Consider the following 12,596-nt stretch of genomic DNA (forward strand, 5'->3'; position numbering starts at 1 on the left):
CTCTGGTCATTGGCAGCTCACGACCTAGGCCTCGCATTGTATGCAGCAATTGGGTAGATGCTTTCCCAGCCATGATATAGCTCTACTCAATGCTGGTCGGCTGTTCAGTCTACTCGAATCAGGACATTATCAAGTTTATATTGTCTCACGTAGTGCGAAGGTTTATGGGGAAATAGGCTTATCCGATAGCGATTTCAGTTGAAACAACAAATAAATAATGCAGAAAAGGGCTGGCATGATCCATTCGAAACTCATCTGAAGCACGCGTTCAAGAAAGTGGTGATCCTGAATCTGACTTCCGTTTTCTTCAACGCACAGGCGTTTGCTCCTTGACTCTACAAAAACCGCGTCATTGGGTAATTCGGCGAGTATCATAGTGACTGGTAACGTCACTGGGCTGGGATTGGAACTCGGGTAATTCATGGCGCCGCTGGTAGTACCCCGAGGCTCGCAAGAAAATACTAATTAGGAATAGCGGCGATATGCAGACTATCTTGGGAGTGACGACAAAGAGAGTCCTCCAAAGGTATACTGCATATTATTATGGCGCGAGAACTGGAAGATAGGAAACCGAGGTCTACGTGTTTAGTGATCTTAGTAGCAGATCCTCGGCCTTGCATTAAAGATAAAGGGCAGCACAATTCCAGGTTATTTTCCCTTATCAATTATTATCTTTGTCTCGATTTGATTGCCTCGAAATGTTGTCAGCCGCCCCAGTTCAAGTTCAAAGGTCAAACACCGACATAATGGAACAAGACAAGAAAGCGAACAATGACTTTGTGCCTGTGTACAAAAGAACTGTTCAAGTGATAGTGATATCGATGGTTATTTTCTTTGCTCCGTTATCATTCACATACTTCTTTGATGAGACACATACGTCCAACCTGAGCGACAAAGTTCTGGCCATCCTAGTGAACCCTGAATTTGCGTATGGGGAGGGCTCCGCGACTTTATCTGATATCAACGGAGGTCAAATGCGAATATTTCTGCGAAATCTTACTGCGATGGTCTCTCACACGATTGCTGGTTCTATAGCCATCGTCCTTGGCCTGCCCCAATTCAACACGACCCTGCAGTTCAGATACCCTGCGATCCATCGGTTTCTCGGGAGGCTATATATCCTATGCGCCTTAACAATCTCCTGGTCTTCAAGGACCTTCTTAGCGGATGCTATGCCAAAACATGAGGTTTTCTCCGGGGACCTCTTTGCATATATGCTATGGTCGTTATCACATGGTGTCCTGGGGACACTTGCCCTTGCAATATATGCCATTTGGAACCGCGACATTGGCTCTCATCGAGAATTCATGGTCCTGAATTATGCATTCATGCTGTCAGCACCAGTTCTGAGAGTTGCATGGGTGATACTGGGCCAACTTTGGGGGGAAACAAAATACATCATCAACTTATATTCCTCTATATTCAGTGGGCCATTCTTGGTCGCTGCCTCCATATTCTACCTTCGTCAACAGCATGTGCGCCCTTCGAGTTCGCTTCTCATCAGCTCGAAATTCCGCCTGGCAGCGATAGCATCCGGACTGCTCGGTCTCCTGTTCCAGATAACTAAGGGCCCAAGCTTCAACGGAGGACCTTATCCAAAGGCGTTTTTGTTGGCACTAGGTCCTCAACTGGCTTGTTATATATTATTATTTGCAACACTCGCTCGTGCTGCGAAGCGTCGCGGCGACATGGGATCGTATACAGCTTGGATAACCTACCAAAATGGGCTGATTAGCGCACCTATGTGGAGTGTGCTTTCCCTGTATGTCGCTCGTGATATCCTGCGTTGTTCTGAGGAGAGTTTATGGATGATCACAGTGACGGAAGGCTTTTCGCAAGGACTATTTAGCTCATTTGTTATTTATGTGCTTGCAACTTCGAAACTGGCCAACGCACGCCGTCACACTGTAAAGGCTGATTAAGTCAAGTGCTATGGATCAGGCTTATCCCCCATATCCTGCCGTTTAGCATGTCATGATATTGGATTTACCTTTCGATAAACTGAATTATCGATTAGATATATAGTGAAGAAAGAGAAGTTACAGACCCCTGGAAAGGTCAATATCCATAACCACCGGAGTATACTGGAGGCAACATAATTAGGGTCAAAGCAGTACTAGAAGCATATAACCTTATAAGATCAGACCAATAATAACGACTATATAAATAAGAGGAGTTTCTAGAAATATAAATACATATTGAATTATTCTACTATTTTTTGATTAGAACTTAAAAAATTGAAAATCAATAAATCTTATGTAAGTTGACAATGCAATTTCTATCCTCATATAGCGTTGAATATGCTAGCTTGAGGGGCCTAGATGCTTCGGCAGGCAAAGATTATCCTCTCAATTTCGTTGTACCATGCAAGATCTTATTATTATTATTTTTGTACTATTTCACATTCGAGATACTCACCCATATTTACCGTCCCCTTCTCATTCTCAGATGTCTTTCATTCAGTACCACTTTACATCAACCCATCAATATCTCCTGTAATCCTATCAGTAAATCATTTTTACAATGTCATGCATACAGTATCATTTGTATCCAAACGGTACCAAGAGAAAATTAAATTTATTTAATCTCTTTTTCATATGATTCGCAAATCTGTCAAAGCGCCTACAGAGGTGGAGATAACACTCCGCTAGCCAACAAGAGTACAAGAAATTAGAAGTATCAAGTACAGGGGTACACATGATTGATGCGCCGCCGGCCGTCGCCAGCACCAAAATAAATCCTCTGAGTCGTACTTTTGATCAGCGGCGTTGATTATAGCGATCACCAATCCAGTTCGAACTACTTCCACTTCGGATCATACGCATCTTGCGGCTTTTATGTCCGTAGGCTGCTACCTGATGCCTTCTATGATATCTCTATAGCGTCGTCGGCTCTCTCTAGAAGGACAATGCAAGTTCTCTTCCTCTTTCTCCCCTGCGCACTGCCTTTGTTGTTCCCCCCCCCCCCCCACCCACCTTTCCTTCGCCCACCATTTTCATCAACAGAGTCGCCAACGGGTTTAGCCATCGGTGATCATTGTTCCATTAGCTTTTGGGCTGTTCATGGAACCCTGTGAAACCTATGCCTGTGCAGTTGGGACAAATGAGTTTCACTAACAGTGTGATGGTGTCTGCTCTTATCTCCTCTTCCGCATACGATAAGTATAATGCCATTTCCTGGACTGAAAAATTCCTTATATTGAGGCAGAGTAGGAATGGAAGCAGGCGGACGGAGGAAGGCGGAATGAAGGAACGGCGATGTTCCACAAAAATAAAAGGATAACAAAGCAAAAGTGAATACATCCAACTGTACTAGCGTAGGGTTTATATGCTTAGAATATGGTGTGAGAAATAAGGTACGTATAGATAGACTTCACGTCTCTAGTCAAGCAACCTCTGCGAGTGCTCTGCCTAGCAAGTAGGAAATCTGCTTAGAGTATTCCAAAACAGCCCAGTTTGGAAAAAGTCCTTCTGGAGCTTCAGTGTGGATTGAGTCTTTAGAGAAATTTCTAGTGCATGTAGCCCAATACCCAAAATTTAAATCTAACAGAAACAACCAGCTAAAATACATCCTTTTCCCTTCCTTCAGTCTCTTTTATCTCGTCAACACGACCCCCCAGTTGGAACCCAAGTTTCTAGAAAAGCCTTCATACAGGCAGCGGCAGTGCAGGCAGCATAGGGTTGCCAGGCCTTGGTCTTATGCGAGTCTGCATAGTCGCTCACGCCCTTGATAATCACATGTGGTATGTTGTCAGAGACACCTGCACCCTCCATCTCAAAGGCAACAATACCCTCTTCTGTTGCAATAGTGTCGCGACGCGTGCCACTTCTCATCAATGTATCGCCGGACGCAATGGCACCAAAGTGCACACAAGGCCTGGGACGGATCTGCTCCAGTCGGCGACGCAAGACAACGATGTTGGAGTCCGGCTTATATAACACATCCTGTTCGGTGCCGGGATACTGATAGTCTTCCTTGAACTGAGAGTGACTTTGGAGAAAGCGAAGATGGGTATCCATAGCATGATGAAGTGACGCACGACCGCGGCGAGTTTTCAATTTGGCCATATGCGCACGAATCTCAGGACCGGGTCTGCCAAGCGAGTCGAGAAGCGTGTTCCTGCGGATGAACTGGTCCGGGTACTGTCGCCCAAAGTCGTACTGAACGATGCCATCACCGACGATTACATCGCCCAGTATGATCTCCTGGGCAGTATTTGTGAATGGAAGAGCCCCGCAGACACCTACTATGAAGGCAAGTTTCAGATTCGGGAAGCTCACTCGGCAATGAGCGGCAACTGCCGCAGCGTTTGCTTTTCCCATACCCGGCATGTGCACGAGTACGACGTTGTGCCTGCCAATTGCACCGCATGAATATGCATTAGGATCACTGGGATATTTGTCATATGGGGGACCGTTGTCATCCCAGTAATGGTCAAAGAGGGCATGAACTGCGTCTTGCTCGACTGTCAGGGCACAGATAATAGCAATTTCAAAGTCACTCCGTGAGGTGGGACGCGCAGGTGCAATCACAGGGAGTTGCGACACATTGCTTAACGTAGCAGCTTCAAGGCCGAGCTCAACTTGGTCCGAACTTTCGTGAGCTGCATGGCGCCGCACTCTTGCAACACGCGATGCTAGCTGGGCTCTCGGGATCGACACTGAATCGTGGTCTGGAATAGCGCGGAAATGAGGACCAGGGGCGAAATGCAGGTTTTCGAGACCCCTAATCAGCGAAGTTTCTGCTTGGATATAGTTAAAGGCATCACATTGGTATCTTAGGTGATCATCTGTAAGGTCCTCTTGCCATCTATAGAGAGATAATGTAAGCGACCATCGTCATATATACCCAGTGTTTTCGCGAGAGACTTCGGGGATCTCAGAGGGACATACTGATAGTGTCTTCTGGCATGCTCATTGGTGAGCTGAGAAAGGGCGTAACTCCGATCCATAGTAACTGGGCGATGGACATCATGATCGGCCACATTGTGCCAGTAGATTGGTTGTCTGGGTAATTGGATGGACGGGAGCGGCGGGGGAAATTGACCAGTGTGCCAGAGAGCAGCGGCCGTGTTGATTGGCACATAGTTCTGACCAGCATTTGGGATATAGTGCCGCATTCCAGTCGGTGTGCCGCAGGCACCTGCTGCCGAAAAGGGGACATTCAGGACGGGGTTTTCCCTGACATTTGCTGTGTTCCAGGGAGGTGCAACACCGTTCTGCATCAGCTGCGCTGATATAGAACTTGGTATTACATCTCCGCTTCGGTCCCTATATAAATTTGAATGCATGTTGACGAATGTCCGTTCCTGACGGTCGAGTGGAGTGACCGGAGGGTGTTCGTGGTAATATGTGTGATAATCGCCTCGTCCAAAGTTCCAGGGCCATGGCATGGTGAGAGAGCTAAACAAGAATATTACTTCAAAGTAACAGATGGAAGAGCAATGAAAACAATAGACAGAGATGGAGAGGGTGTTTGTTCTTCAGCCGGAAGAACACTTGGCTTGGGAGATGAGATTTTTATATATTTCCAATACATCGTGTCAAAATTTCGTCTGCGCACCGATGGGCTTGATGTATCTAGAAGGTCGGTGGGGGGGGGGCTTGAAAATCTTCAGAGTGACCAATTGGGAATGGGCCAATCAAAAGATCGTTTGATGACTCCATAAAAGCGCGGTGATGTGTTCAAGTGTGTCGGTGACTGGATCTTCTCCTAAGCCGCTGGCGTATACGTAGTTGTAGCCCATCTAACTGACTCCAAAATGTGCGACGAAATTATGTACCGAGTAGGTAGTTGCTGTTGATCTCCATGGCCGCGGCCTTGGTCTCTATGAGAACTTGGGAATCAGCCAATTAGGGCCACAGTATGATGGGAGGACTTGGAAAGCAACCAATGAGACCTAGTATCGGACAGCTGTCAAAGGATGAGTGAGAACTTCGAAATCAGCCAATAAGACCTATCGAAGAGCATGGCATGGGTGAGAACTTCGGAAGTGGCCAATGAGATCTTCTACATTCCTGCGCCGCACCTGCGGGCACGCCCCCGTGCGTGTGCGTTGGTCAGGTATGAAGTTGCCTGACGCACGACAAGGCTGAGGACGCTATGCATTCGCCGAGAAAAGCTGTGGAAAAGCAAAGTTGGGCCTTCACCTTTGGCGTTTAAGGCCTGTATATCCCCCGCAAGTCCTTATCATTAACATCCTCTCAAACCCCTGTGAATCTGTCAATCAAAATGGCCAACCAGCAATGGGATACATACAAGAGCGAGATAGAACGACTATACATTCACGAAAACCGAAAGCTGGAAGACGTAATGAGCTATATGGAAACTCAGCACTCGTGGAAAAAAAGGCAAGCACGCTTTACTAGGCTTCCTAACATCGCAGCTGACCAGAAATTCAGCAAGGCATCATACACTAGACAAATCAACAAGTGGGAATTCAGAAAACACTCGGAGTCTAGAAACGATGAATGGATTTCGAAACGAGTGGCCAAACGGAAGCGAGACGGAAAGGAGAGTGAGGTTTTTATAGACGGGCTTCAGCTTCATCCGAAGAAGATCAGCAAGGCGAAGTACGGAAAGGGCTTCGTGTCGACCATAGCGCAATATGGTAAGTTGAACCTCGGATCTCATCTGAACTCGAAAGTGACCAGTTTCCCAGCACCTTCACCAAAAACCCCGGAGGGCTATCTTGTAACAACACCACAAACAACGGGGATGTGCCTCTCGTGGGACAGCTCTTTGCCCTGGCTGCGGTTCAAGAGCTTCATTGACATTGATCCCCCAAAAGAGCAAGGTGAGATGCGTTTGACACACACACACACACACACACACACACACACACACACACACGAGCTTGGATGTTAATATAATCAAATTATCAGCACCTTTTTCGCCCTCCTCTTCTCTCTTTGTGGACTCGTCGCGCTCTGGCAACGTCACCAAAGGTGCCAGTTGCGAGTTGATGCAACGCTTGAGCTCAATCATACCCTGGACTAAACCTAAGCATCTTGAGAATATCTACAGTGGGTCACGTACATCAGCAGCTCTGAGTATTCTCATGCCAGAAATGGAGAAAGGGCAAATCGACAGATTGGGAACAAACCTGAGTACCTTGCGATCGGACCTTAGAGATCATTTGAGTGTCGTGTTGTACCTCATTTCCAATAACTTGATGTCCCCCGATAGTAATGTGTCGTTTGTAAAGGGGAAGGAACGTGATTCCAAATTAATCCTAGGACTGCTCAAAGATAGTGGTTGGGGTGATCTGGATCATCTCAGGATTTTGCTATCAACCCGTGAGCCCACCGCCGAATCTATCGCAGAAAAGGTGTTTGAAAGTGCACTCCGGACAAGTGATTTTGAGATCATTGAAAGCATGCTTCGGTCTGGCATGAACCCAGATGGATTGATTGAGGCATTGACAGAAGAAGTGGACGGCATCTGCTTCTTGACTCCTTTACAATTTGCTGCTGAGCAAGGGAGTCTTCCTCTTATTGATCTTCTGATCAAGTACGGTGCCGACGTGGAACATGGCTTTGCTGATGAGCTTGGTAAAACTGCTCTGTATTTTGCCATCACAAGCGCAAACTGTGCGGCCATTCGGGGACTCTTTCTGCGAGGTGCAAAAGTGACACGAGATTGTGCCCGTGCAGCTGGGGGACTTTTTCTTCAAGATCCGCAAGATTGCGATCTGATTGAGGAGATGGTAGAGGTCTACCTTAAGAAATATCTGGAAGCTGGAAACAATGATCCAGATCTTCTTGTTCCGGCGGTGATAACTGGAAATGAGTGGCTTATTGAGCTGTTCCTTGACCGAGGTGCAAAGTTGAATGGATTCATCACGTCAGGGGATTACATCGGACGTAAAGACCGGAAGTATTGCTTGCTAGGCCTTGCAGTCAGGGAGGGTGATGTTGGTATTGTCCGACTTTTGACTGGCCCTAGTGTTGGCCCAAACCAACTCCCTTCCTCGCTGCCCTATGTGTTTCCACTGACCCTAGCAGCTATGACCGGCGAAACTGAGATAGCTCAAATTTTAATTGATTCAGGCGCTGACGTCCGAGCTGCTGACGAGGGAGAAACTACCCTACTCGAGCATGCCGCTCAGAGGAGCGACTTTACTCTTTGCCAAATGTTGATCAAGCATGGTGCCAGGATTGACAGAGAGCCATGCGATGTGCAGAAGTCGCCATCAGCTCTTATGACTGCAATTAAGAAAGATGACGCGCACATAGTTGATCTTTTGATCAACTCAAACGCACGAACAAATGATCTCTTCGAAGTGGCTCCAGGTAGCGTCCTTGCAGCCGCTCTCGAAGTTGGAAATGATGCTGTGATCGACAAGCTAATGAACGCCGGTGCTAATTACTTTGGAATCAGAACGAGGAAAATCGGGAACCTGCAGACTGCCATCCTCATGCAAGAGAAAGAAGTCTTAACAGACGTCCTCCATCTATGCGGCCCTCGGATTCTTGCATCTGCTATACTAGCTGGACATGAAGGCCTAGCATACTTCTTGCTCCAGAACGCCGCTCATAAGGAGCACGAGCCTCGGCATACCTTCGCCACCTCAGGTCAGAAAACCCCCTTGGAGGCAGCCATCTTAATGAATAATGTGAAACTTGTACAAGCTCTTCTGGAGCGTGGTGTTGAAGTAACAGACCATGCTCTCACATATGCGATACATGAACATATCGGACTTCTACCAATGCTACTAAGAAACTTTTCGGGGAGTGCTCCAACAGCAGTGGCAGCTTCTTTGATGGAACCTTCAATGGCTACGCTAGAGCTACTTCGGGAGACAAACGTGGACTTTACAGGAGCACCTCAGCCACTCGCAACCAGATCGACGTCCTACACCTGGAGGAAATTGTGGGGGGATGACGTCAAATCGGTACTTGAATTGGCAGCTGGTTGGAATGCCAAAAGCACTCATCTCACATATCTTCTCGATTGGGCAGCCGCGGCTGGGATACCGTGGCACCCAACGCTTGTGTCCCGTGCTCTAACCAGGGCAATACTATCAGGGAATCATGACCAGCTGGAGGAGTTGATGCAACTTGACTTCGATTTGAGTTGCGATATATGGTGCGCAGAAGACCAATGTAATTATAGTCCTCTTCAAGCTGCTGTCCAAGCACAATTGGTGTGGGTCGTTCGTGAAATGTTGATGAAAGGAGCTGGTGTCAATTACTTGGGAGACGGTCCCTTCAGACGTACGCCGTTACAGATCGCTGTCGAGAATGGAAACATGGAGTTATTCAATATTCTCCTGCATCAAGGGGCTGATGTCAATGGCCCCGCTGCCGCGAAAGGTGGTGCGACCGCTTTACAAATTGCGGCCATAAACGGATTCATCGGCATTGCCCAGACGCTGCTTGACCTCGGCGCAGATGTCAATGGAAAACCTGCATTGTATCATGGGCGCACCGCTTTGATGGGCGCTGCCGAGCACGGACGAATTGATATGTTACACTTGCTGCTTGACCGAGGAGCACTCATTGTGGGTGAGCACCAATTCTCTTTTGATGAAGCCGTAAGGCTTGCGAAAAATAATGGCCACTATGCTGCAGCGAGACTATTGGTCTCTTTTAAGGACTCGCTTGTAGCAACCGGAGCATCGGTTGAGGATGAGGGTCATGATGAGTATAAGTATGAGGACGAGGACGAGGATTATGACAACTATGAGGACGAGTATGGTGACGAGTATGTGTTTGAGGATGGCTTTGAACAACCTGCCGAGGTCGCAGGGGTAAGTGACTCTTCCGCTGCAGTTAAACCTTTGGATACTTGCTTCAAGCAAGTCTCCAAAGAGAGCGCCACATGGCAACTAAACATCAGTCTGACTGCATGAACAGGACCTGGATGATTATACTCAAAACTGGTGGTAGTTCTTTACATTCAGACAATCATCTGTGTGTCAATATTACTTCATCGACTCCTGCGCTGTTTATTATGTGGAGACAAAGGTTTTCTTCCTTCAGAACTTCCAGCCTCTGCCAACTCTGGGTGCAACAGATGAAGACCGCGCTTTTACTGATGTCCTTTGGGCGACCATGGATCTCAGGATTGTGGCAATCAATGACGATATTTTTTGGGAAGGATTGTCCGTTGATGCACGTCCCGTCATCGACTTGGCTGATCTTGCTCTCTCCTGTCCTGTTGCAGGCGTCGCACATCCACCACAACTTAAAGCACATATTTGGCTGCTTTTTCTTATAATAATAGGCCCTATGCTCTACCAATTCCTACTGAAACATCAAATGCAATTCTTTTTTTCCATCGTACCTCCGCATATGCATACAGGCTGGAAACCCTCAAACGGGGTCGTCTCGCTCAATTCAGATTGAACAGAAATTGCCTTTCTTCAATTCAACCCGTTCTACTCTGAACATATCCGACGTGGGAGTTGTCCAATCCTTGTACGGCTCGATAAATTCAATCTTGGTGCGTTAGAGAACGGCTCGAGTCACCTTATAGGTGTCATGATCTTCCAGATTAATTGTGTGGTCGAACGTTGATACGCCTGTTCCTGTCATATTGTCCAAGTTCCAGTATGCAGTTACTCTGGGGCGCAATAGCGGTATTGTTTTTGAAGAGAAGAGAAGGACTACCTAGATGTTAGAACTTTCACGCTTACGGGAAGAGAGGGTTTATTGGCGCTTCTTGGTTTTTCATTTACTTCATTCACTCAGGTATGACTTCCTTGTATTCGAGTAGATGAACAAGGGCCTGAAGTGCCCTGAATAGGGAGACAAGCCACCTACGCAGTGCCTAGTTGCTTTAGAGGACCTCGGCCTATTCCCTCCTCTTTAGAGCATGAAATCTTAAGGCCTATATGATATGTTGCCGCTTAACAGCAAAGCAAGAACAAAAACAACACACATGCGCGCCTCCGAAAGCTCGAACCCTCCAGATTCATCCAATTGTTTCGCTCACCCAGAGACGCTTATATGAGATAGGATCTCGAAGCCGACATTGGTCCTGCCAAGCTACATCTGGCGGCCACTTCACTCCTCCCAGGTTCCTATACACAAACAAATCCCGCTCTCCAGCATCAGCCTGAGGCGTACGCCTCAGCCGAAACCGCGAGCCGCAGACTACGCAGTCAGTATCTTTCTGAGATGGATGAAACGCCCAAGAAAGTAAACTCTGGTGGGGACATGCGAAATATGGCTCTATTGAAGCCGGGCGAGGCCAGGAATGTAAGGCAACCTTATAGTCTGTTTGCGCCAGAAGAATCCACTGTTGATGCTCAGCTCCATAGTATACCTGAACTTTTATATCAATCCGGACATCTGGGTAGAAGATTACCCTGCAGTGGTGTACCTGTACACAACGGCACTTTCCGACCAACTCTGGCGGGAAGCGTGGATTCCCTTCCCACAGCAGCTCAAATCGTGGGTCCTGTTTGGGTGGTGTAAAAACATTTGTTTTCGAGAAGAAAGTTCGGAACAGACGGGTCTTGTCTCGATGCGTGAGACTGATACAGGGACAGAGGCCAACGATCCCGGCTCGTGAGTGGCAGGTATTATCATCCTTTAATTGGGTCCATGGGTGTAGCTTGAGGCATGCGTTGCAGAAAGCCCACTTTTCATTCTGGAGCTGATGCAGAAATATGTTACGAGGTACCGTAGCTTGGTCAAGACTGATAGTGGGATTGAGGTTTCTTAACAAACAGGGAAACTGGAGTCGGCGATCTTCAATTATTGGCTTGTAAGTTTGGTAGAGTTCCTGGCATGTTAAAACTAGACAAGCCCGAGATGGAAGAGGTAAAAGCCGCAGGATCTTTCCAAGAAGGTGAGGAGGAAGGCGGAGGAGCGGTGGTAAGTCTGGCTTTGGTGGTAAATCTGCGGTTTGTGAAAGCCTAGAGTAACCCCTGCGAGTGCTGGGAAAGCCTATAGCGGCCATGAGGTTACCAATGAATGAAGTCATGATGGTAGATATAGTGAATATATTGTAAAGTAAAGAGATGCTAAAGGTGAGAATAGTGAGAAGCTCAAATACACAGGATGGGAGTGAATCTTCAGTGAGAGTCAGTCGAGTCAAGGTTAAACGTCAGTCCGGATGGTTTTCCCGGCAAGGCCGCTATATTGCATCACACTGACCCCTATTGGAGGTAATACTCCTTGAACCTTACTACACTTTCACTCACACACTTGAGGCTGTTTCACTGCTTATATAAAGTGATGACTCTGCTGCAGAATGCTTGGTCTGTGCATAGATAGTGCGTACTGGCCTGGACAGGTATAAGAATTTGATTAAGATTCGGTTGAATCCGGCTTGAACTCGATATTGAGTCATCCATTATATACTTCCTGTGTAAATAAATAGTAAGTACATATGACTGTCTGCTCAGCTGTACTCAATCCACACGCCAGGAGGTTAGTAGTTGGACGGATAACTACCAGCAAATCTATTCTGTTATATATTAGTATTCACCTGTTTTTCTTGATTTTAGATATAGTTCTTTTACTACTTTCATTTCATTCTATTTATTCTTCTTTATCTGAAACTCAGCTGAACTGCCTGGATCTCAATATTTTATATTTAATAATCCTCCTTAATCTTTATTTTACTAAGTTAGTAGATCT

General features: G+C 46.9%; 4 protein-coding genes across 4 annotated transcripts; 3 read left to right on the forward strand and 1 right to left on the reverse strand.

Annotated features, from left to right (window-relative positions):
- Window positions 1-698: 698 nt before the first annotated feature.
- Window positions 699-2,298, forward strand: An16g06680 (uncharacterized protein; the record flags this gene model as incomplete). The annotated part of the gene is made up of 4 exons (XM_001397933.3): window positions 699-1,907; window positions 2,018-2,057; window positions 2,227-2,258; window positions 2,293-2,298. 4 exons carry the CDS (start codon window positions 699-701, stop codon window positions 2,296-2,298), a joined length of 1,287 nt encoding a protein of 428 aa, XP_001397970.3.
- Window positions 2,299-3,384: 1,086 nt separating this feature from the next.
- On the reverse strand, window positions 3,385-5,392 carry An16g06690 (uncharacterized protein; the record flags this gene model as incomplete). The annotated part of the gene is made up of 3 exons (XM_059745235.1): window positions 3,385-3,494; window positions 3,653-4,809; window positions 4,893-5,392. The coding sequence occupies 3 exons, from the start codon at window positions 5,390-5,392 to the stop codon at window positions 3,385-3,387; spliced, it is 1,767 nt and encodes a 588-aa protein (XP_059604880.1).
- An 839-nt stretch (window positions 5,393-6,231) lies between these two features.
- An16g06700 (hypothetical protein) lies at window positions 6,232-6,867 on the forward strand (the record flags this gene model as incomplete). The annotated part of the gene is made up of 2 exons (XM_059745236.1): window positions 6,232-6,610; window positions 6,662-6,867. The coding sequence occupies 2 exons, from the start codon at window positions 6,232-6,234 to the stop codon at window positions 6,865-6,867; spliced, it is 585 nt and encodes a 194-aa protein (XP_059604881.1).
- A 97-nt stretch (window positions 6,868-6,964) lies between these two features.
- On the forward strand, window positions 6,965-12,109 carry An16g06710 (uncharacterized protein; the record flags this gene model as incomplete). Its single annotated transcript, XM_059745237.1, has 9 exons — window positions 6,965-9,754; window positions 9,894-9,917; window positions 10,309-10,424; window positions 10,628-10,697; window positions 10,965-11,207; window positions 11,239-11,519; window positions 11,684-11,718; window positions 11,755-11,828; window positions 11,984-12,109. 9 exons carry the CDS (start codon window positions 6,965-6,967, stop codon window positions 12,107-12,109), a joined length of 3,759 nt encoding a protein of 1,252 aa, XP_059604882.1.
- Between the last annotated feature and the right edge of the window lie 487 nt (window positions 12,110-12,596).

The sequence above is a fragment of the Aspergillus niger genome (assembly GCF_000002855.4).
Source record: "Aspergillus niger supercontig An16".
Lineage (NCBI taxonomy): Eukaryota > Fungi > Ascomycota > Eurotiomycetes > Eurotiales > Aspergillaceae > Aspergillus > Aspergillus niger.